Source organism: Xiphophorus hellerii, chromosome 11 (genome assembly GCF_003331165.1).
Source record: "Xiphophorus hellerii strain 12219 chromosome 11, Xiphophorus_hellerii-4.1, whole genome shotgun sequence".
Classification (NCBI taxonomy): Eukaryota; Metazoa; Chordata; class Actinopteri; order Cyprinodontiformes; family Poeciliidae; genus Xiphophorus; species Xiphophorus hellerii.
In genome coordinates, this window is record NC_045682.1 from 26,746,680 (window position 1) to 26,771,951 (window position 25,272).

At 36.3% G+C, this 25,272-nt stretch overlaps 1 protein-coding gene across 4 annotated transcripts in view; it reads right to left on the reverse strand.

Moving 5' to 3' along the window:
- The window catches only part of gabrg2 (gamma-aminobutyric acid type A receptor subunit gamma2), a 43,725-nt gene extending 19,872 nt beyond the window's left edge, over positions 1–23,853 (reverse strand). For 2 of the 4 annotated variants that reach the window (XM_032576396.1, XM_032576394.1), the window contains exons 1-6: positions 23,337–23,853; positions 14,098–14,237; positions 10,391–10,458; positions 9,063–9,283; positions 6,079–6,161; positions 4,462–4,599 (exon numbers count right to left, since the gene is read on the reverse strand). In XM_032576396.1, the coding sequence (XP_032432287.1) occupies positions 4,462–4,599; positions 6,079–6,161; positions 9,063–9,283; positions 10,391–10,458; positions 14,098–14,237; positions 23,337–23,458 (772 nt within the window). In that variant the 5' untranslated portion in view covers positions 23,459–23,853. The remainder of the gene's footprint in view (positions 1–4,461; positions 4,600–6,078; positions 6,162–9,062; positions 9,284–10,390; positions 10,459–14,097; positions 14,238–23,336) is intronic. The other 2 variants (XM_032576395.1, XM_032576393.1) reach the window with 1 other exon arrangement.
- Between the last annotated feature and the right edge of the window lie 1,419 nt (positions 23,854–25,272).

Below are 25,272 nucleotides of genomic sequence, written 5' to 3' on the forward strand. Positions count from 1 at the left end.
AAACATTCATCAGTAGAATCAATTTAGAAGGCAAATATTAACTTCACTTTAACAAAACAAGGCAGAAACAGCGAGACTTTCTGTCTGTTGTGTAAATAATCAAGAAGCACTGATGTAACTCGTCGTCATAAACGTGACAGAAATGTAAAAAGTTCAGCCATCATTCATATTGTAAACATATACTAATTACGTTTATTTCTACAAGTTGTTTGATCAAATATTCTCCTTTGTAAATTTTTCTGAATTGCTCTGAGGGTTTTGTACTGAAATGATTTCAGACAGTGTGCTGGAGTTTGTACTGGTTATTTGATAAGGGATTCAATGTCTCAGTAACAATAAAAGGCCATTGTCATTTCAGTTTATTGCTTTTTCTCTCGCTTCATCTTTTCATGATTAAAGCAGGCAAACAGCGATAAATACTCCTGTCTCAACGGCATCATTTACTTTGAGAAATGTAATCACATTCTCCCATTAATTTTCATTGGATTTCTGTTATTGAACTTGTGTCATAGCATAGTTATTATCATACAGTTACTGAAGCATTTTAAAATATCCTTCACACAGTAATGTTAAGACAATAATGCCTCATTTTTTCCATCTGAGTTTCCTTCAAACATGCCAAAAAAACATTTATGATAATTTTGTCTTACTGGTACTTTTGCCAGAAAGACAAAATGTTCATTTTGCTTTGCCAACGCTTTAAATCCACTATAATTGGTGACCACTTATTTATAATCTTTATAATTTTTTATTATAAAGATTATATGCACATTAAAACATGCAAGAAGCAGGTTTTAGATGAATGAAAGTGAGTTTAAAAAAAACTGCACCAGGATGACCAACTTTTGCATCACTTAGTTTAATCATGAAAGGATTTGGACAGTTCTCCTGAATGATGCATTTACATCACCCCCAAAAGTGCTGTGAATGGGCTTCTTCCACATTCGTTGTAAAAATGAGTAAGTAGAACATCATGAAGACGGGCAGGAGGAAAATGATTTTCTCTCATGTCCTTTTGATATTATGGTTTGATAAGGAACCACAGAAGGGCTTAGATGTCAGCAAGTAGATTTGCTGCTTTTCCTGTCCTTTTAACAGAGAGCAGATGTACCTCATGTGCATCAATAAGTTGTAGGATTATATCTGTGAGTATTTTCAACAGCAAGAGGGCTTTGGTCTGTGCCTTCATCCATGAATTATTGCATGTTTTAATGTCCATTTGCTTGCCTGCACATTTCAACATGTGCTTTTCATTGGATATGAGGCTCGTTTACTTATCGGAAGCTATTCTTAGAGTGACCTTTCAAAAGCCATGCCACGCAGCCCTGTTGTCTGTGTGCGACCGCCTGTATGATTCAGTTTGAGAGCAGAAAGCCCAGGGACACATCAGTGGCCTTCTTGCGATTAAGGAGCTTCTCAGTCTCCACATGATTTGTTGATGGGGCAAATCTGGAGGCACTTTGACTATCTGCTCTGCACGAAAAGTCAAAAACACAACCATGCACACCCATGCTTATAACGTATTTATATAAATGCACATGGCAGGAGCTTAAAGGATTATCCTAACAATATGATAAATCACGCCTTTGTTTCATCTATGCATCCTCAGGGGGAACTGTAGGGCCCAGAAAAGATTCTCCATCTGCATAATGATGGTTTCACACAACTAGGCAACTTTGGTAGATAAAAGAATTGGTTTCCAGCCTGTAAAAGGTGAATTTGGTTTCTGAGTCCTTTTAGTCTGATAAGTAACAAAAACAAACGGGGCACTTTTAACAGCTTTTTAACAAAATTAACAGATGCCATTTTCCTGCAAGTCATTTTTTACCTTTATCCTTTTTCAACATTCCATTCTTTTTTGCACATCTATTATACTCAAAATTTTATATTGTAGACATACGAGTAGGAGAGATTTTGTTGTAAAAATTGATTACAAGTGGAGACAAAAGGATTTTGATGGCCGTTTGTGCTTTTTTAAAGAATATAATATTTGTTCGCTAGGCTTGTAATTATGAATTCCAACATTACCGCATCTTAATTTAATTTAGGAGAACAAAACCAAATTTGACCAAGAATTTACAGAAAACCAAAGAGACCACCATAAATAGCAAGCCTTAAATTATTTCTCCAAATCAAGTCCTATTGCCTAAAAAAATGCTGTTGTTCTGTCAAAATTATTTTATTGGGGTTTTTATTAAACATGGTAAATAAATAAATACATATTTTTAGTGATATTTTTCCAAAAGACTAGACAAATCTAGAGTGGCCATTAAAAATATATAATTCTGAAACTAAATATGTGTGTACAGCAAAGATATTTAAAAAGTAATAATATCATCATTAGTACTAGCAATTTAAATAATAATAATAATAAAAATCAGAATAATTTATTATGTGTTTGTCACATTTTAAATAACAATCCAGCTCCTGAAGTTGCACTCCATTGCGTGTTGGTTATTTCTGATGACACAATAATTATAATGCCCCAACTGACTGCTGTTTGAGACAGATGTTGTGTTCACAAATCTTGAAGCAGGTCAGTTCCCAAACTGACTAGAAAATGAGACAAGAGGTCTCTCAGCCACAGTCAAGGTTCTCTGCTCCGACAAGAGAGCAGATGGCAGTTTGTGAAAATAACAAACCAGATCAAAAGGAGAGAAACTGAGGACTGCAATTTCTCAACACATGCTTATCACTTGTAGATTCCTCTTTTATGATCCCACATGAAACATGCTAGAGAACTGTGAAACAGAAAAAGTGCAGGACATTGTAATTTTTAACCACTTACTTGCACACAGCGTATGTGAAGCCAGACAAAATTCACAGTGACATTTTTGTTTTTGCCTGTGTGCCTTAAGGTAACACTGTAATGACAGTGATTTGTGTTTTTTAGTTTCTGTTGTACCATTTAGTGGTACAGGGGGAACTGTTTTTAAAATGTAGTGTATTTCCAATCAATGACACCACCTAGCAATACAGTCGGCCTGTCTATCTGTCTTAGTTTTCAAATGTTTGTTGCCAGCACGCACTTTAGACATTTTAAGCACTCGAAGAAAATGTGGTTCAATGATGAAGAAATAAGTTAAGACCTAAACTAATGTTGTTTTTTTCCCTTTTTCTATGGAATCTATGTGGGATCATCAATCAAAAAGCTAAAATATTTATAATGGTGAATTAGATTTAGAAAAAAAGCATACTGTGGATTTAAAAACAAAAAACTTTTTTGATGCATTTCTGTCGCAATAAGCAATAAATCAATAAATTAAAAATGAGCTCGATGATTTCAATTCTTGTGATAGTTTTTGAAGGGTCATTTTGTTTTTACAAGTAATTCATAATCCATTTTATTTATGGTTTCAGTTGTGTGTGGTTTATAGTTGTGTTTTATGTGAGACATTTAAGATGCCTTCCAGTTCCAGAGGGGAGTATTCTGTACAAAATTAAAGTTCATTAGTCTTTGAGAGGGCAAACTTGCATTATTATACATGAATGTCATGACTTGAAAATGTTCTCAAAATAACAATATTAATCACAATAATTTTTGGGATGTTTTATCATCCCGAAAAATTTGTTATCGTGCCAGACCTAACTTTCCCACACTAAATTAAAACAAGCACAAACCTGCACTGAATTTTTAAATACTGATTACAATAAAAACAGTTTTAAAAATGTAACAATGTTATTAAAAATGTTTTGCAAAGATTCCCAACAATCAAACCCCATTAAATCTTCTCCTTGTTTGTGTCATTCATCTCAGGGAGGGATGTAGAAGAAACTCCACTCTGCAGGAACGTTCAACGCTTCAAACTATATAAACTTTCTTTTTAAGCAAAATGTCATTGCTAATAAAAGCAGAACACTGTACCCTGTTAATAATCTTTTTAAAAATGAGCACACCACAAAAATCAGTGAAGGATGCAAAATCATTATCCAGTACATTACTTTGCAACATCTGAAGTTGGTAAATATCAACATATTGCAATAATCATGCTAGCCTAGTTTTTTCCCATTCTTTGTCTAGGGAAGTCAGCCTACATCCTTCACATCTTATGATATTATCTACTTCAGCCATTGATTACAAAACCCACTCCAGTTACACAGTGACTCCGCTCCACAATATGATTTTTTTTTTTCATTTTAATTCATAGCTGCATCCATTCTACTGTTTAAACAGACAATGGGATAAGGTCAACTGACTGTAGAAAGAAATGTGGCAGGAAAAACAAGACAGTTGGACGTAAAAGTGGCAACAAATGTCTCTTTTTCAGGCACGACTGTAAACCTACTGCTACCTTAACTGACAGGCAGAGCTGGGAGAGCATTGATCCCCCTGCTCTCAAAAGTATGAACACTTTTGAAATTCACTAACCAATCTGATGCTATGAAAGAGCATATGTATCAATCTTGTTCTTTTGTAATAAAGTACGCAGATGCTCTTTTATCAAGAGTTGGGTTATATACCTGAAACTGTCCTGACGGTTTCAGTGGTGTTTCTCAGGCCAACAAAGGAGAATTGGTAAAGCCTCCATGAGCGAATGTCCCCAACCTCCACGGAGCTCCTTTTCCACCTGTATGTAATTTCTTCCTTGGGGTAGCCATCTGAAGAGGACAGGACATTTGCACAGTCAGGGAGCTTTTTAAACTTACAACAGAGCATTGTTTTTCCAAAGCTAACTATCAACAGTTCATCTACTTTTTCCAGATAAGAAAAAAAAAACTTGCATCACTATTCAGTTTGATCAGTTTAATTTTACTCATTTCAACCTGAGACAATGATTGTCTAACTGAGGGATGTACTTCATGTTGAGAAGATATTTGCTCCATTTCTGAGGAAAAAGTGTATTTTCCTTGAAAATACTGAGCTGACTTAGAAGTAAAAATTGCATCATTGATCTCAGGCCATGGGTGAGTGGGCTTTCAGTAATTTCATTCTACACTGCACACTCTGCAGACGCTCTAATGAAAATAGTAATCTTACTTGTCTAAAACAGATTCACTTAACTGAGAAATTGGATTATCATAATCAAGTCTTGTGAGTATCGAATTTCTGTGCGGTTTGGAAAAACAAACTGACCAAAAAAAGCTTTAGCTTTTCTCAATGCTCTCCAGCGGAGCAGTGTAACATCTCTGCAGACGGTCAAAGTCTAGAGATGAGCTGTGGTTTGAATTATGCAGGTGAACTCCTTTAGAGCAAGCCTAAGTGCTCTCAGACATCCAATAATGTTGGTCTTCAAAGTAACACATCATCGCAGACCAAGAAGGCAGTCTGCTGTTTTGCTTCTAATGCATTTGGGAGATATTATACGTTCAGTCTCCTTCTGGGAAGTTGAAACAAGGAGGAAACAAAGGCTCAATGACAGTAGTTTAACTTCATTTCAATTCACTACAGGTGAATATACTGAAATGTATTTTCTCCTCATTTGAAACAAAATTTCTGCCAAATAGCCTGATAACATTTGACTAGTCTTAACAATGACAAAAAAGCATGTAATGACTAAGCTTTGCTGCTTTTTGACATGTGATGCGGAAATTTTCCCCGTGAAAACAAGCACGTTTCTCTGCTTGCAACATCTGAGACCGAGCATCTGTGGTGTATGTCAAACAACTTTCAAAGCAATGGAAAAAATCCATAGCTCTCATTAAATTTAAATGAATTCACATGCTGCAGTTTTAGCCTTGCTAACCTCTTCAGCTTCTCTTTCTTCACCTCTATTCTTAAAGATAGAGATATTCAAGCAGGATTCTTCCTGGAGAACATCCAATAGTATCTCACGGTAAAGGTTTAGCACTCTCATTAGTCCCTGAATACAATGGGATGTTAAGTATTTTGAGCTCTTGTTACTTTTTGACAAGATTCCAAGGTTAACAGAGTCTCAAAAAATATTCACAAGTGCATAAAAGCCAATCAACAGTGATGTTGGTGGATGATAAGAAAAACATTATTCTGGCCATTTTAAGAATTTGAACAAATATTGTGCTAATTTGCAAGGAAATATTTCACTACAGTATCTAACTATGCACATAAGAAAACAGGAAAGTAAAGGAAGCTGTAAAGTAGCAGTGTATTAGCAAACTTACAGCTTGAAAACTCCAGGGGACAGGAGTGCTCATCCATTGGGAAGTTATTTAACTTAAGCTGGCACTCAGCATCAATGGTTAACCTGCAGAAACAAAACATTTGCATTCACCATTCCTAAAAATATACTAGAAAGACTGAACTTAATGTTTAAATACTTAATAAACACATAGTCAATTAATTTAACAACAAAATGCCCTTTTTCCTAATGATGCTACGTATTAGAAAGTAGGATTTTGCTAAATTAAATTAGACAGAAAACATTTTTCTCTTTTCTTTCATCCTTGAGGAAATTTAACAGCAAAGTCATTAAACTTCTGCTTAATGGGAGAATGACCTTAAATTGCTTCACCCATCCATGCATTTGCTATTGTCATGTATCATTGTGCTTGGAATCACAGCAGCCATCCTAATTAACCAGTGCTTAAGTTCTGAGTTCCCTAACAAATTAATGAGGTGGAGTACTAGTGTTCTGCTCAGGAGAACATCCATCATAGCTTGATTGAGCCCGGAAGACTTTGCTTTCTCTCTTTTTATTACAGGTAAAGCATTTTTGTGCAAGTGTCTGCAAAAGTGACAATATAACAAGGTAATATCTGTCACTCTATGAATGTATGATACAAATTCATTTATTTTTTTACTTTGAAGCATAATATTCTCAAATATACTTGGATATACTGATAACAAAAATAAATTAATATGCTGTTGCCTTGCAGCAAGAAGGTCCTGGGTTCGATTCCCGGCCCGGGGTCTTTCTGCATGGAGTTTGCATGTTCTCCCTGTGCATGCGTGGGTTCTCTCCGGGTACTCCGGCTTCCTCCCACACTCCAAAAACATGACTGTCAGGTTAATTGGTCTCTCTAAATTCTCCCTAGGTGTGAGTGTGTGTGCATGGTTGTGTGTCCTGTTTGTCTCTGTGTTGCCCTGCGACAGACTGGCGACCTGTCCAGGGTGACCCCGCCTCTCGTCCAGAACGTTAGCTGGAGATAGGCAGCAGCACCCCTCCCAACCCCACTGAGGGAGAAGGGTGTACAGAAAATGAATGGATGGATGGAATTTAAAAAGGGAGTAAATTATATTTTGCCATAGAGGTAGGCTGGTTTGAATAGTTTTTTTCCTCTTATAGCTAAAGTTGATTATTTAGAGATCTGAAACACAATGTGTGACACAAATAAACAAACAGAAGCACTGCTATATCCAACTGCTTACTTTTCTCTCTTCAAATAAGTTACCCCTGGCCTGGTGTTTTGTTTAGCGGTGATACCTTCCTGGAGGGGGCCATTGGCAGGGTTATTGTTGCCAATAACTTCATGTTATTGTTTTGTAGACGATACACTTGGCTCTGTCTCTCGTTTAGCAGTCTCTCTCCAAGACACAGCAATTGAGGGAACTATTGCTGTGACTAACTCTGTTATGTACTCTGTTTTTCATAGCATAGATCTGGCTCAGACCTTATGTAATTAGATATGTTCCTCTCCTGGATGAAGTCACTGAAAGAGCTACTGCTGCCATTAACTTTTTAATTTTTGGTTAGCAGATGGCACTGCAGATGGCAACTCACACTGAACCAGGTTCTGCTGCAGGTTTTTTCCTTTAAAAATGAGAGTTCTCTTCTCAACTAAAGCTAAATATATGCTCACTATGAGGACTTACTGTAAAATTAATTACTAATAATCAACTATCCAATATCACCATAGCTACTCTTGCAGGAAAAGTGATTTTTGTAAAGTAAATTGACTCAACTTCCTTTGACAACCTTTCACCAAATGAAACATACTGAACATGATTGCACTGCTTTGAAAAAGTGATCAAATTGGAATGAATGTGATCATAAATGTTTATAATTTTGGAAGGCTTTTTTGGTCTCGAAACAACATTTTATGTGTATTGCCACATAAAATATGTATATAAATAAACAAACTACAACTGAATTGATCTGAATTATTTTATCGCAGGTATTGAGATGTGGACAATTACATCTCTGCAATAACTTGTAAATAGTGGAACCAAGTGTAAAATTTTCTCATTTCTCAAATAAGTAATTAATTTACCTTTTTTGAGTGGGGCATTTTCTTTATTTGGAGAATTGCACCCAAATTTTCTAGTACAATGTTTCATTGTTATTTTTTCTTTTAAATATATTTGTTTTTTCACAATTGTGCTGGCAATATATGCATATATATTTATATGTGTATTTGCATTCAACTTATTCCTCTACTTAAAATACAAGGCAGAAAGTGTGTCTTTAGCATTTGCTCTTTTAACTTTAAGTTTTCTAAATATATTTTACTGTTTTGATGGATTACAAACTGCACTGCTCCATTCATACAATGCATCATAAATCTAAACTTGTGACTATTTAATTCATTAATGAGTGGACATTGTGAATGCAGCCATAGCAAAAAATTCACAGGAAAATAATTGAGGCTGCTATGTGTGACCAGTTTATTAAGAAAAACTGACAGGAGTCCTGCTGAGCAGATTATAACTACAACAATCTCTAATTCGTATGAGCACAGAGCTATTCTGGACTTTAATAGCCTCTGGCATCGTTGTTGGTTTACACAGACTAAGGACTTAAAGTTGGGAACCAATCTTCCAGAACTGTTTGAACAACAGACCTTTGCAGTCACAGAGAAATTATTTTAGCCCCTGGTGTCACATGATTTACAACAAACTACATTACAAGCAGACAATAGCAATGTCCTTGTGTAGTATTGGTTTTGAAATTATTGAAGAAACAAAATGACACTCTTTCCTAGAATGATTAATTGATTGTGTATTTTTTTTTGTCATACAATTAGGATTTATAAATAATAAAAGTAAAAGAAAACATAAGAAATACTGATGGGTGTTTTCTGAAACATTAATTGCAATTATATGAGTTGAAAGTTATTCACTTTCAACTCTTCCAATCTTTATTGGGATAAATTGTTAGTCTATGATGAATCTATAAAAGTTTTACGTGTCAACACGGTTGCCTTGCCTGAGTGTGTAGAGTATTCTTCCGTCATTCCAGATCCTGAGCATACGATTGGGTGTGGTGATCCAGTGGGCATCAGCTTTCTTTGAATTCCGAAAGAAAGTGTCTGGGATCCAGATCTTCCCAACCATGTTGCTGTTGAGACGAAGAACTTTCATCGTGCTGTTGAACTTTAGCCTCCTGTCGTACCAGGTCTGAGCAAAAAATATGTCGATGGTGTATTCCTGACATAAACAAAAAAATATGTTTATGCTCCATTTATCAAGTACATTAGCAACCAGCTATTTTATGTATTTGTGCACGTTCTCCAGGCCATCCACATTCAGACAGCAAGAGTGCTGGAGTAAGTAAAAAGAAACAATAAACAAAAAAAGAGACTAGATGAGCCCAGAGATTCAGAGGGAAGTAGAAAAGGAGTGGAAAAATAGAGATTTGTGTGTAAGAGGACATTGGACTTTCTAACAAAGATTTCTAAAAAAATAAAGTCAAAGTCCATGCTAAAGGGTTCTAACAGTTACTTGAAAATACTAACCAGACAAAATTCTTCTTTTCTTTCACAAAGCACAGACAGACAGCTGAAAACAGTAATGACAGAAAGTCTGAATAATGTTTTAAGGATAATAGTTTTCTTTTTTTTGTTTAAACTGTTGGAAATATCCAAGAGCAGTAAAGCTCTGCCAAACTCCCACAGCCATACAATCTGAATTCCTGATACTCTTCAAACCTCTTTCTCTTCAATAGTTCAGCCTGTCCCTCCTCCCTTTGATCCGTAGATCAAAATTAATAAATCAAAATTGACCGCTACAGATACATACGCCCACACCATCCATCTTCTCTCCTCTTCAGAAAAAATGACATGCTGCATTTGTCATGTCATTGTGGGAACGTATTTTCCCAATAGCATGCATTACATGTGAATGTTAAGCCATCAGTCAACCTTTCATGTGAGTATAGTGTTCTCTTCTCTTACACACACACACACACACACCCACGCGCACACCCACACCATGCATTCAATGTGCTTGTATTGTGACTCCCAAATGCAAAATCAAACACTCATTTTCTAACTGATCATGTCAATGTATGGGTGGGTCTTGAAGCTAACACCGAGTTAAATGAAACACCATCAACATCATAAACTACGGACAGAAATCAATTAATTTTGACCCAAAAGAAAATATTTTAGAGCTAGATCTTGTTAAGGATGAACTGGCAGAACAACAGTCGCATGCTTTACACCTGCGCTAACACAGCACCTATGACAGATTTCTTTTCTGGGACACTTTTCATCTGATGGTGACCAATTTGGATACTATTCCTTTCCCACTTACCATATTGATGGCATTGACTGGGCCGATGCTGTTGACAAACATGTCAGTGTGGATCACTGTTGGCTTGACTGCAGAGGAGAATAGAAAACTAGAGTTCAGGATTTGGCTGCCATTAAAAAAGTTACACAAGTACCTTGAATGAATATACAACAGTTATTCCATCAGTGATATGTCATAAGCATTTCAAATCATATGAGGCATATATTTATTCTTTATATATACAGTACAGACCAAAAGTTTGGACACAACTGTGTGTCCAAACATTTGGTCTGTACTCAGTTCAGACCAAAAGTTTGGACACACTTTATTTTCATGACTACTGACATTGTAGATTCACACTGAAGGCATCAAAACTATGAATAACACATGTGGAAATATGCACTAAACAAAAAAGTGTAAAACAACTGAAAATACCCCTTATATTCTAGTTTCTTCAAAGTAGCAACCTTTTGCTGTGATTACTGCTTTGCACACACTCTGCATTTTCTTGAAGAGCTTCAAGAGGTAGTCACCTGAAATGGTTTTCACTTCATAGGTGTCCCCTGTCAGGTTAATAAGTGGGATTTCTTGCCTTATAAATAGTCATGAAAATAAAGAAAACCCATTGAATTAGAAGGTGTGTCCAAACTTTTGGTCTGTACTGTATATATACATTAGTACCACCAAGGAAGGATGGGCAGTGCCCACCACTTTATATCTGCCTAAATCTGGCCAGACAGATAGTTTTATATGCAGATTTTGTTTCTTTTAAACAGAAATTTAAGAAAGTACAGGCTCTATTGACTTGTAACATTAGTAATTTGTGTCCTTCCTAACATCTACATTTTAAATATTCCACCTCTCCACCAGGATTTCCAAAGCCTTTGAATTAGCCTGGGTCAGAGGCTGCTGGCCATAGCATATGGATCATGACTGAAAGGACAAGATTCTGGATGACTGACCTGAGCTTGAAGACTTTTATCAGCCAAGAGGATCAGTTTATTTTCTAAAATAACATTCTTTTAAATACTGCTATGAATTTACATCATGAATTGAGAATTAGTTTTGATCAGATTTGATTTCTGTCCAAATAACTTCAGTTTTCATCCAAACAGCATTCTCCATCACAATGGACTTCAAAAGAGAAACACAGTCAGCAACTATTCTTAATTTACAGCACTCCATGGAATAGAGGTAAAACTTCTCTGACTAAATATGGCTCGTTAGTATAGTTGCTGGCTCAGACACCAGTAGAGCTGGCTAATTATTTCCCATGTGGGAATGTGTAAGTTGTAGCAACTGAGAGAAAAAGATCATAGCATGTTTTGAAGATGACAGTAAAGACAGTGGCTGCCCACTGCCCACTGGTGCCCACAATCACCAGTTTTGTTTGTTCGTTTGTACATACATACATACATACATACATACATACATACATACATACATACATACATACATACATACATACATACATACATACATACATACATACATACATACATACATACAGACATGTGTGTGTATATACTGTATATATATATGATGAATGTACAGTATGTAATATTTTCTCCAAAATTGAATCATTGCATCTAAATAATGAGCAGTTCATCTGCTGCCTCCTGGTTTGCATAGACCTGAATTGCACACCAGCTTGTGCGTTATCAAATGTCTCTTGCTGCAGATTCTAATATCATGAAGTTTTGAACTTTTGTCTCAGACAGATCACATCTCCTGCTGTTTTAATGTTCATCTTGAGGTTGGATCTGCCCTCTGCTACCACACTGGAGACTGGAATTACAAGCACCACTTCAGCAAAAGTTTTGAAATCAGGGAACATTTATCTAACTGAAGACATCAGAAGTACCTGTACTCTGTGTGTAAAATTAAAAATGTCTGTATGTCTGCACCAAGTTGTCAAGTCTTTCAAAATCACAAACAAGCTTGTGATAGAAAGCACAGAACATATGCAGGTAAGACATAATTAGAGAATTAAAGGTTTCATAGAGCTAGAAAAGGCTGGAAATTATTTCAGTAGAAATGCATAATTTACAGAAAACAAAACAGAGTAGATTGACAGGGCTTTATCATTACAGGATGGTGTGTGACAGCTTCTGTCTTTAGCCAGATTTCCCAGGAATGCTGCCTCATGAATCAAGCATTCAGGGATACTGAGCATCTCCCAGTGCTGCTCTCACAGATGGATGTGATAGGCACATGCAGACAAGCAAGTCCTCCTCAGCTGTCTGTCAAAGTGAAGAGAGAGAGCAACTTGTCTGCGGTCTTACAGGACCATGATGAACAGCTTCCTTCACCATAACACACGCATGAACACCAACACTGGTAAATGTTTTTATAAATAGCCAGGCTGTCTGTCACAGCTCAACACACAGTGGCATTGACCACTCAGCATGTGGTAATTATGAATTAGTTCATGTGAATTTGGAATGTTGTTTAATTTCTGGAGCTTGAACAAACAGAAGACACCTACAGTGCTTGACCATAACTGATGAGCAACTTGTCTGCGGGCTTACAAGACCATGATGAACTGATTCTTTGTTCATCATGGTTCTGAATTTTAACTTGAGGATAGTTAAAATTCAAGAACTTCAAGTTTTCAAAACAAACTTGATTTTGAAGCTGTTTGATTTGTTAGGCCACTATATTACTAAAACAAACTGATTGGACAGAATCTCACAGCATTTGTTGAAGTGCTGGAGATCATCATTCCAGATGTCACAATAGGCACATAAGCTCTCAACCAACCAGCCCTGCCTTTGCCTTGGAGTCACAGGCCCGAAAGGAAGACACACAGTCACATGTGGATTATTTTTCTTCCAACCTCCTGGGCAGGAAAGAGGACTTTTTAAAATCTTCAAATGATGAGCTAGAAAGTTTAAGATCAGTTGTGTGCTTAGTCAAAACTTAGATGTGTCAATCCCTTTGTTGTCCAACCAATCCAGAAGTCGACTAAAGCCAATACGGTGAACGTCGATGAGTGGTTTCCCTTCGGTCTTTAAAACCTAACGATACCGCTCAGTCTGCCAGAGCGGGGCAGCTGTGTACCAGCTTACCTGCTGGACCAGAATGAGTTATTCCAATTAATTGTTTTGCTTTTTGCCAGACCCCCAAGCTTTGCCCCACACGTGTCTGGGCTTGTTAATTAGATAAAATTATTTAGCCATTTTCTTTTATATGTTGGTTAGTGCTTCTCACTGAAGAGTTGCTGAATGTATGCTGTGTGATTGTTGTCACACATTTGAAGGATTCACTGGTCTCTCTTAGCCTTGAAGCTATATTTTTTATTTTGGAAGTCTGTTCATGTTTTTTTCAGTTAGAGCATAATTATTGATACAATCTTTCAACTGCAAAATTGGGCTCTTTTGTTAATAAATTTTCAGACAAGTATGTCTGTGATCATTCTGTCTCTGTGTGAGGAGTGTTAACTGCTCAGTAACACTGAATTCATTCTTTCATGGGTGACTGGCATCTTTGGCTAATAATGTAATAGCCTGGTTGTACCCCAATTCAACTAAAGAAACTCTAACTTTATTAATAACTTCATTAATAATAAATTTACTTATCAACATTAATAGTCACATAAACAAAACATTGATTCAATTTATGACTTCTAAAAGATTTATTATTTTTTTCTGCTCATGCTTGATTACAGACTGATAATTGCATTAACTGTGAAAATAAGAGAGAGAGAAAAAAAAATCACTCCATACCTCCAATGTCAGGTCTGAGCTTGTTATCGTAGCCATCTAGTAGGCTGTTTAGGATGTGTGTTACATCACTCTCATACACTTTGGGAGTCAGCACCCACGTCTTGTTAGACACCTCATCATCATCATCATTCTGGAGGGAGCTGCAGGGAAGAGTGAAGGAAAAATACACCTTAATGGTGAATGCTTTAAAAAGGTAAAGAAGCATATATCTTTCCTGCCAACAGCCATCACCATCTTCAATAACTCTTTGAAGAATACAAATGAATGAGTTACAACAACGTTTAATTTCCTTTTGGGATTAATAAAGTATTTGTTGTTTTCAGCCAAAGTGTAATAAAAAAAAGCAACTCAGAGACTAAATGAAAACCATTGAAATCCCTTTGCTATTTTTATTTTATCCCATGGAACTAAGTATATAAAATGCTGCAGTCATGTTCTGCAGGTTTCCTTATAATGTCTGTTGTCTCGATCCTTTAAAACAAGACAGAAACTTACGAGCACAAAGCGATCACAGTGACACAATTCTCCTAAACATGAATGTTCTTCATTTTATATCTGTCTTTAGCATATGCTGCACATTGTACGTTATGCCTTTGCTACACTGTAACAATTTTCTTTGCTCTTCTGTAACCTTTGTTCTCTTTTTACCAACCACAATTCATACCCTTGTAAAGTAATCCTATGCTTAATGATTGGATGGTTTTAGTTGTGTTTCTGGGAAAATGACCCACTAAATTCAATGAAAAGTTATAACATTTGTTCTTAAAGTAAAAAGTAACAAAACAACTTTTATGGAAGACTGATTAAATGTTAACATTGGGTCACAAATTCATCGTATCGTATATAACTAGCCATTATCTTAGTATGGAAGTGACCTGATGGAGAATCTGTTTTCATCCAAGCAGATGGTCAAAATCATCCACTAAACTATGACATACTTTAGCATCTCAAGGGACAGAGGCATTTTTAGAGCTTCTTTTTTGGCTTAACTTTAAATAGCACCAAGCTATCTGATCAGCTTAAGTAACCCCCTCTTTACACCTCTAAGATCAGGTTGTGATTTTATAAGGAAGGACAGCTGTCAAAAAAAATTATAAAAAAAATATAACATCAACATGTTGACTTTTTTTTTGCAAAATTTGCTGTTATTTTAAAAGCCATTACATAATATTGTGCTGTGTTAAAAAGAAAAAGAGGCTGCTGTGATGAAGAACATAAAATATTTCAATTGCAGTTAGTTGTGTCTACTTACTTCTACTCTTTAAGTCAAAGAAATCTTGCAAGTTTTACATCAGAATTAAAAAAAAATGTTCAGCCAGCTTGTCTCTTGTTAAATCAACTTAATGAACTTTAATTTCTGAGTTAAAATAAAAAAAACTTCTAGTTGACGTTACTTAGAGAGTGGTAGGTAAATTTCTATCTTCAGGTCAAACCAGCTGAAGATAGGTGGTCAAACCTGACCTATCATTATTATGTACTGTAATAATGATATGACCTTATATCATATCATTAATGAGTCATCAATAAGTCTTAGCAAAAAGATAAACTTAAACTTTAACAAATTAATTAATTAATACAACTTTTCTACCTCCCACAACAACTCCCAGAGCGGATTTTAATATGCAGCCAAAACTTTTGGCAAGGACAAAAATGTTCTGTTTTTCAGCTCTAATATTAGATATTTTTACATGTCTCCATGGTACGCAAAAAAATATTTAACAGATTTTAAAAAGGTTCAAAGGCTATTATAAGCAAATACGCATACTACATGTGAAGAATTTATTTTAAATCTTCTTCATATATTTAGTAATTTCTTACAGCATGCTAGATAATCCATGTACTGCTATGGCATTAAGTTAATTACATTGCTTTTGTTTATTAACCTGTTGTTAAGAATAGATAACATTTTCTTTACAGGGTTAAGATTTCCTGACTCAAGTAACTAAATATCATTCTTTTGATCTATATTCTTCTACACTGTGAAAGAGTGGCTCATCAATACACAAATCACAAAAATACAACAATCTGTGCCCAGAATGTTGGAAGAATTCTCTCCAGAAGAACATATCTGATAACTCCTTATTCATGGCAGTGTTCTTAGGCAGAACAGTGAGCATCACACTCTTTTAGATAAGAAGCAACCCTACACATGTATCATGAGGCTTTAGTATTCGCAAGACTCAGGGCTGATGGTAGCATTCACATTTTTCTCTCTGAATTATTGATTTTCCAGGTGTCGCAAACAGTAAGATGAAGGATTTATCAGATAAAAGGAAGTGCACCAATCTTTTGTTGTCCAGCGGGAGCTTTCCTCATTTGCTCTGGTTGGTGTTTATGTCTCACCACAATGCTGCATATCAGACGCTGAGAATCATCTCACTGACCTGATAGCCAACAACAAGAAAAAAACACCCAGACTCTCTCATCTCTGTTATTGGGAATTTCCACAGAACAAATATTTCAAATGAATTCCAAAATAAAGACAGCATATTATCTGTCACACAAAAGATATAAGCACACTAAGAACCTGACCACTGCCACATAGAGCAACAATAAACTACAGTTAACTCTGCATCTGAGGAAAACAAGCACAAAAAAGAAGCTTACAGAAGTGGGGCAGCAGTTTGGAGGAGCCAGCCTAACTTCGATAAGCACAGGAGCCCAAGCCCCCACACTGGGATGACTGGTGTGATCACTGGTGTGAGATCACGTTGGACTAAAACACCCCCTACACTCAATCTCATCACTATCCTCCACAGCAACATTTTCTACTGGAGATCACTACCGGTTTTTAGATGCCACTTTTTCTCTGGTCCTCACAGATGGACACAGTTCAGAGGAATTCCCAGCAGAAACAGTACCTCATCTACCTTCCACAAAAGCTGCTGGTTATCCTTTACACTGCCATTATTCAGACTGTCTTGTTCACATTAACGAGTGTGAAGTTTGGGACTGCCACAAAATTTAAAATCCAATAAATTTCTTTGCATCAGATCACTCTGATCCCTCAGAATATAGTTTAAGATGTCAACACAAAACTGCAAAGTTTAAAAAGCACATTTGTGTCATCTTACATAATTTTGCATTTGTTTTTTTTGTAAATTTGTTCACCATTCACTGTCAGTCCCAGAATTTGAATGAAAGCATTTATAACACACAACTGGCAATAAAATATATCTTTCAATTAAAAATAATAATGATAGCATTTCAAGACAACAGTGTTAAGAAACTTGTTTGTGAATATCTCAGGTGCATCAGGGCCCCCAAAATGTTGGAAGTGTACGAACAATTCAGTTTTCCTAACTGGAAAAGATAATGATCTCTCAAGAGCCCAAACAGCGATTTCACCAAAACAAAGGCACAGATGATTTTCTGCTGCTAGTCAGACAGGAAACATATAGGTAAAATACACATGTAAAATGACAAATCATGAGAATATTTTAGGTTGGAGAGCTAAGTAGCAGATGGCAGCATATTACATACAACCCCCAACATATATGATGAGATCATTTAAAATGGGTTAAGAAAGGACTGAACCAAAATAAAAGACAAACATGGCTGATCTAATCAAAGAAAAGCAACGAAAGACCACAGAAATTAACAAAAACCCAAAACCAACTCAAAGAACCCAAGATCCAATCAATTCTACTGTACAATGAGAAGGTGGTGTGTTCATCTTAAGTGTAATGCAGAAAATAACCCTTGAAAACCCTGGGTTTCAAAGAACTTGCCCACCATCCCAACATATCAGGGAGATACTGCATAGAAGGAAACCCTTACAAAATAATTTATACTTAAAGAACTAAAAGAGACACCAGTATAAAATAATAAAAGTTTAGAAATGGTGAAGGTTTTCACAGAAAAGCACAGAGACAGATGGCTTTCTTATGTTCTCAGGTAATAGATGAGGGATGGTGTGTCATCCAGCAGTCTTCCTTAGACTACATTAAATGCCATTAAGAGCCATCAACTTCCACTGTAACATGAGTAACTAAAACATTAAATCTTGATTGACTTATTTAGGTGAGCATAAACAGGCAGGCAGAGGAGACAGACAGGGTTGCAAGAGGGAAAAATATCTACAGTTTTTCAAAGTAGCTGGATTTTTTAATATTCATGTTGAATTGCATCTCTTTATGGAAATATTCCAAACATAACCGGATCAAAGGACGAGCCATGTGTTCTCCACTGCAGACAGAAATGAGGGTCTGCCTACTAATTTGATACCTGAAGTTACACAGAGAGAAAAAGAGCACTGAGCTATATGAGCACACGTTTGAGCTGCATGTGTGTATTTGTGTTTATACATATGAATATGTAAGCCAGTGACTTCGTTTGCAGAGATAAAAATGAGAACAATGACGTTGGATCATGGCCACAAACGGCTCTATGACGACCACTTCACATTCTGGTTGTCTATATTATTTTAAATATAAAGAAACTAAATCTAACAAAAATGCACAGCATTCACCAGTTCTGGGTTCACTTCTTCAGGAACAATATAACAAACTGGGTTTATTATATTATTAAACTTGCTAAACTTTCTTTTAGCAAGTTTAACCACACTTAGAAGGAAAGACAACACAAATATTGTATTAGCCAATCAAATTGTAGCAACACACTGCATTTTGGCATTTAGACTGGGTAGAAAAGACATACTAGTGATCAAACTATGCATTAGAATCACAAAACAAAGAGCTTTATGATATCTTGAATATTAGCTTGTAGCTCTGGGTGTGAGATGATCATTTCTCTGGGACAAAGATGGGTTGTCCTGATAATTTTAGGAACTTTCATGTTGAACCATCACTCAAGTTTACAGATAATGACCTAAAGAAGAGGAATAAAAGAAATCCAGTGAGTGACAGTTGTTTGGTAATAGTGGCTCAAACAGCTACTTGTTACAACCAAGGTATGCAAAATATCCATGATGAACACAGCAGAAAACTTCACTTAGTCTCACTCCCATGGGTTAAGAGTAAGAAGATTAGGTTACGGTTTTCACAAACTTATCAAGCTTGGGGAATAACAAATTGGTAAAAGTTGGCATGGTTCTAGGAGCCTTGATTTGGACTGGTATATTCATGGTGGGATCAGAATCTGGAGTAAATAACATGAAAACATAGCTCTTTCCTGTCTTGTTTCAATAGTTTGGGCTGCTTCTGTAAAGTGTAAAGTTCTTGACACACTTCAGGCCACTTAGTAGCGACTGAATGTTGTTTAAATGCCACAGTCTACCTGGGTATCCAAACTGATGATGTAAATCCCTTTAAAACCACAGTGTACCAATCTTCTATAAGCTATCGTCTCATCCACTATCCATTTTAGTGGATCTTATTACAAAGCTCAAATAATATGAGATTGGTTTCTTGATCACAGCAATGAGTTCACTGTACTCCAATAGCTTCTACAGTCACAAGATTTCACCCCAGAAAGACTTTTGAGATGCAGTTTAACAAAACACATGGATCAATGACGTGCAGCCAGCAACTGTACAATGATATACTGACAAAATGGACAAAACATTTCCAGAAAATGTGCTTAACAATTGTTCAATGTCTGATTAATTAGTTCCTGGTGATAAAAAGGTGTGTCTACTTAAATGTCCAGAGTGTGTAACTTTGTAACTCTTCTCTATATCAGATATTATTTTTAAAGTTACCATATTTAAAAAAAAAACAAAAACAAACATTGACATGGAACTTTTCTGCATCAGTGATTAAATATGTGTGACTTTAGATTAATCTCTCCCACACCTGTCCTCCATGTTACTTCAGACAACATGGCTACATGATACAGTTTACCAAGCCTAAGCTGCCTTTTAGGGCGACCTGACACAAATCTGACTTTTCCACTGACAGGTTAGGGAGCTCAACAGCAACACCGAGGCAACATTCACACATCTAAAATTGGTATTGGCAGTTAAAAGCTAAAGCAAACTTAAACCAAACAAACACTAATTCTGGTCATCTCTATATTTTAATTTTTAGCTTAGACACTATGCTGCCTCTTGTGCAATAATAAAAAATAAATGAAAATGACGACACACTGTAGCTGCAACAGCAGCAAGGGATGCATTTACATAATACTTATTAATTTGATCTATTTTTTATGAATTTCCAGAGAAACATAAACGTTCAGACATACAACAAAATAGAGAAAAAATGCAAAATTGCTCTATAAAAAGGTATTTAGTGAGGTAACCAGCAGTCAGGCCATGCAGTGAATTGTAACAATTTGGTCAGAATTTTAAAAGTCTGTCACAATCATTTGTAGTTCATCTTTCTGAACGTAAAAATATGTCCTAAGTGCAAAAAACCTCCCTATGTTTATTTGATTTGGACTGATATATTTGTGGTGGGATCAGAATCTTCCCTCAGTTCAGCCAAGTCTCCCAAAGCAACTACATTTAACCTGCTGCAGGGTTTCATGTCAGGAAAATGAAAATGGACCGACTAGGTGAATAGTCTTTGGAAAGGTTGCCAGAAGAAAACTTATTGTCTCTGAAAAGCAGTTAAATTTCCTATCGATAACTGACCTACATCTGGAATTATCCCAAAACAAGGCAACTTGGGGAACTCTGTGGTTTATCAGGCACATAGTAAATGGAGGCTCCAGTCCACAATGCAGCTGTTTCGGGTTTGATTCCTAACCCTGGGCCACTCACTGCATGTTATCTCTTTTTATCTCTTGGGCACTCTTCTTGTCATGCTCTGAATAAACAAAAGCCACAAGTGCTGTAAAATATTCAAAACAAAACAAAAGAACATCAAGGAAACAAGCTTTGACAAATTTGACCAAGTTTGTGATATGTAGCCATAAGGCACAGCTTGGGCAAAACTCTGCTCAGCATATCAGCACAGATACCTCATACCAACTGCCAAGCAGGGTAGTGAATGGATGACAGTTGACACTTGTTTTGTTGCCACAGAACATAAAAACTTGCAACAGCTGAGTCAAACCAGAAACACTTTGCTGTACCTAAAAATTCTACAGTGTAATGTGAGCCAGTCTGCTTCACAGCTGAAGTTTGAAAATGAAAATAAGACAGCAGTGTAAAGCTTCAGGACTAACTTCCTTCTAAGGTCATATGAACATTTTAACAACCACGCTTGTGCAATTAATTGTGCACATATCTTAAAAATGTATAAATGGCTAAAGTGAGAGTTTTTTTCATAGTGAATAAACATACTCAAATTACACTTCTCCTTAAGTAAAACTATTATACCATCATTTTGTTTTTGCACATCTCTAACAACAGCTTGATTTATTGTAGAAGGCACTGTATATATGAACTACAAACAATTGTCTGTGTGAAAAACCTCCTGATAATTCAATCACTCTGTTTCTCTGAAATATAATACAAAAAAAATATTATTACCCTGCAACTTTATCGCCTAAAATAGCTTTAAATAAATATATTAAAAACATAAACAACATTTGGATATTTTGTTGTAAGTAACACTTTTTCAACCTTGCCAATAACTGCTAGCAGGACAACATTAGCTTAGAAAAAAGCAGATCATAAAAGTAACCTTTATCCAAACATAAATCAAAGGTGAAGGTAAACAACAATTCTCATATACAAGTTCCAATTATATATGATTAGAAATCACATATAATTGGAACTACGTCCAGGAAATTGTGTCACTACGTCACAATTTCCTTCTTCCAACTATGAATAACTTGAAGCATCTCACAGGAAAATAAAAATTTGGTCACTTCTTCAAGGCTGCGTTCCCATGACATCAATGTTTTCATGACCCATAAATCATAATCTGTTGCTGATAAATGAAACAATGTCCAAACACATTTCTTGCATTTTGTTTGTTGGTTCTCTTAACCAGCATTGCGTAGCAGCTTTGATCTATATCTGGACCTGCACTGAGGTCCATGTATCATAATGCAGTCTGACATCAATGCACATAGCAGATGTTGGTGAGTCACAAAGTGGCATAGATCACACTGAAAGCATGCAGACCTTGGGAAATGTCTTATGTAAGAGCTTTCCTACATGAATCATAATTAACTTTATGAAAAAAGGGTAGGAAACAAACACAACTGCTAATTAAATCATCTGCAGGACCTCCATTGTCAAAATGAAATATGTTTGATATAATGTGTGACTTTTATTTAGAAATATCTTTCCCCATATGACTATTTTAGGTAAACTGGAAAAACCTTTGCTATGATTTGAATTAACTATTGGTGTTTGAACTCTTCATGCACAATGTCTAAATTTCATTAAAAAAACCTCAGATGTAAATGTGAAGAGTGTAGTGTTTACCCTGACGCATTATGAACACTAATTATGCACACAATTAGAAATAAACAGGCCTGACAAAGGAAGGGTTGGACAAGGAGCCCTGAGGTTGTGATTAACGTGATGGAGACTGATTTATCTGCCTCCATTTTTCACTCTTCAAGCAGCACAAGAGGAAACGATGGGAGGAGAAAAATATCAGCTGTTGTTTTTTCTCTCTCTGCACATGGGAAAGAACTAAATGGCACACAGCTTTTATTTTATAAAAAGAAAAATCACCCACACTTGAAGTACAGATAAAATTAACACTAAAAATGTTGAGGATCACTCTTAGTGTGTTTGTGCCTTTCTCTTATGTTCTCTGTGTGGTTGTCTGCCATTTTGATTTTTTTTTTTTTTATTTCAGATAAAAAATACAAAAGCTCTCAATAATGCCCAAGTTCTTAAATTAAGCTGACAGTTGTCCAATATTTCACCTGAGGCTTATCTGACACATGGGTTTATAAAGGAAGCTTTGACTCCTGAAATAGACCTGATCCTTGAAGAGAGCTTATGTAGCTTTAGCTTCCCCCAACTTAGCCTCCACTATGCTATTTCTAACCGGAGACATACTGAGAGAATCTGCAGGAGACATTTCACCACAAGATTAAACAGTAACAAATCTTACACTCAGTATCATTATGTGGATGTTTCATACGTTGTTTTCAGTAAATAGAAAGAATTCAATCTTTGTGTTGATGAGGTTATTAAAGCTCGTTTCGTTTCAAGCCACAGGTATATGAAAGTAAACATTAAAATACCCACCGGGTTTATTCCCTATCAAGATTTTCATCGCTTAGAAATCCGTAAATAGCAGGGTGGTATTAAATGGGAGGAGGAATGCATTGCTGTGTGCAGTTAGAACTAGAAATATGCAGATTCACAGAGCCGACATAGATTCACGAGTTGAAAGGAAATGTGCATTTTAATAGCTTACCTTTGAGATAGACTAAAGACAATAAACGCCCAGAGTAACCGCTTCAGTGGGAGGGAAGGCTTCGCCATTGCTATTGAGCATCTAGAGGTTGCCTTCGGTGAAGCCGTCATCAGCGTCTTCATTTCCTCTTTTCTGCAGATGGACGTCTCCGTCTATTTACTGTGTTTCCTCTTAGCGATACATTACGTACGCTGACAGTAGCGGCTCTGCGATTCTAAACCCAAGACGGACGAAACGACGCGACTCGAAGTGCGAGCAGGCAGAACTAAATCGACGCGAGTCTGCAAGCCCGACTCGGTGCAGCTCGTCTGCTTTTTTGCGTGTCTGTGTCCCGTACGACAGCCTAGAAGGGGCCTACGGACCCACCACAGAGGACGAAGCCTCGAGTAATAAAACACTCAGCGAGCACTGGAGAAAAGCTTGGAACCTCAGAATGAATGCAGATTAACGCCGGGGTCAGAAAGGAACTGATGCACGTTGCTGCAGCACAGATCAACACATGCGCGGTCTCAGAAAGCGGAAGTATATATATATATATATATATATATATATATATATATATATATATATATATATATATATATATAAAACTTAGGTGTACTGATTTTAATCGTGCCTCAGCACCATGGACAGCTCCACAGACAGGCGGTTGGGTTTTATTTACTAATCTGTTCTGTTCTGGTGCTGCGGTGAAATGTACATATGAGAGCTTTCTGTATTGATTAAATAACAGCATTCACAGTTTTGTATTTCTGGAAATTTCTGTTTACTTTTCCAGATGCTTAATTGTGAGGTCAGACACTAGTGTTGGACGAGAAGGCCTGCTTTAAAATCTCTGCTCTAATTTCTCCCACTGGTGTTCTTTCAGGGCTAGATCTGGACTCTCTGCACACCAGTCAAGTTCTTCCACACCAGACTTCCTCATCCATGTCTTTGTGATTCATGTTAGAACAAGAAGGGAACCACCAGCAAAGTGTTCACATGAACATGGGAGTATAAAATATTATCCAATCCTTTGCTATGCTGAAGCAGCAGTAGCTCTACTAACTTCAGTTTACAAATAGGATTTACACTGAGTGAGTAAGAGGCTGCAAAAATGTTTTATGCTATATGCTTTTTTTGCAGTCTTTTTTTTTTAAAGCGTTTCAAGGAGTATAGTATTCTGATCATTTCAACAGTACTTAAAATATTTTCTTTAAGTAAATTGTATTCAGTTGCCAGAGAAAAAGAAATTGTGTTGATTGGGACATAGTTAGATCATGGATGGATATATAATGAGCTTAGAAGTGCAACTAAACAAAACTGAATAACTGACTGTTAATGGCATAAAATGTAATAAAATTTAAACAAACAGCGAAATTTAAATGAAAGCCCATTAAATGTGTTTGGGGTTTTGACATAGATTACTTTACAGCCAATGAAGACATTGTGTCTGCAAATGATAGTTTGATGACTTTTCTGTTTAGAAGATTCACTATGATCTCATCCTTACTGGCACCCATTTTCCCTCCACACAAAGTCATATGTGTGAGTTGGGCAGCCATGATATCTTGTGTCATCTTTAGATAATAGCTGGGGGAAGTACAGTCTTCTTTAATGGCAATGCTGAATGCACAGATACCCAGTTCCACTATCATTCCAGCTTTACAACCCACACATATGGCATTACAGCCTCACTCTGTTAGCATCAAGCTGTGGGAGCAGAATGATCTCCTGTATTTGCTATTGGATGTGAAGAACAGTCTGGCATTCTGTCCAAAGTGATGTAATGTCAGGAGCAAACACACAGTACATTCCAAGACATTCATAATGTGAACCTATCATTGAACCATCAGAACATAAGTAAATGTGAAAATAACTTTTTAATTATGCAAAATATCCTGGATGAAGTGATATGTTTTATTTATTGAACCTGGCAAACACACATCAGATTTTT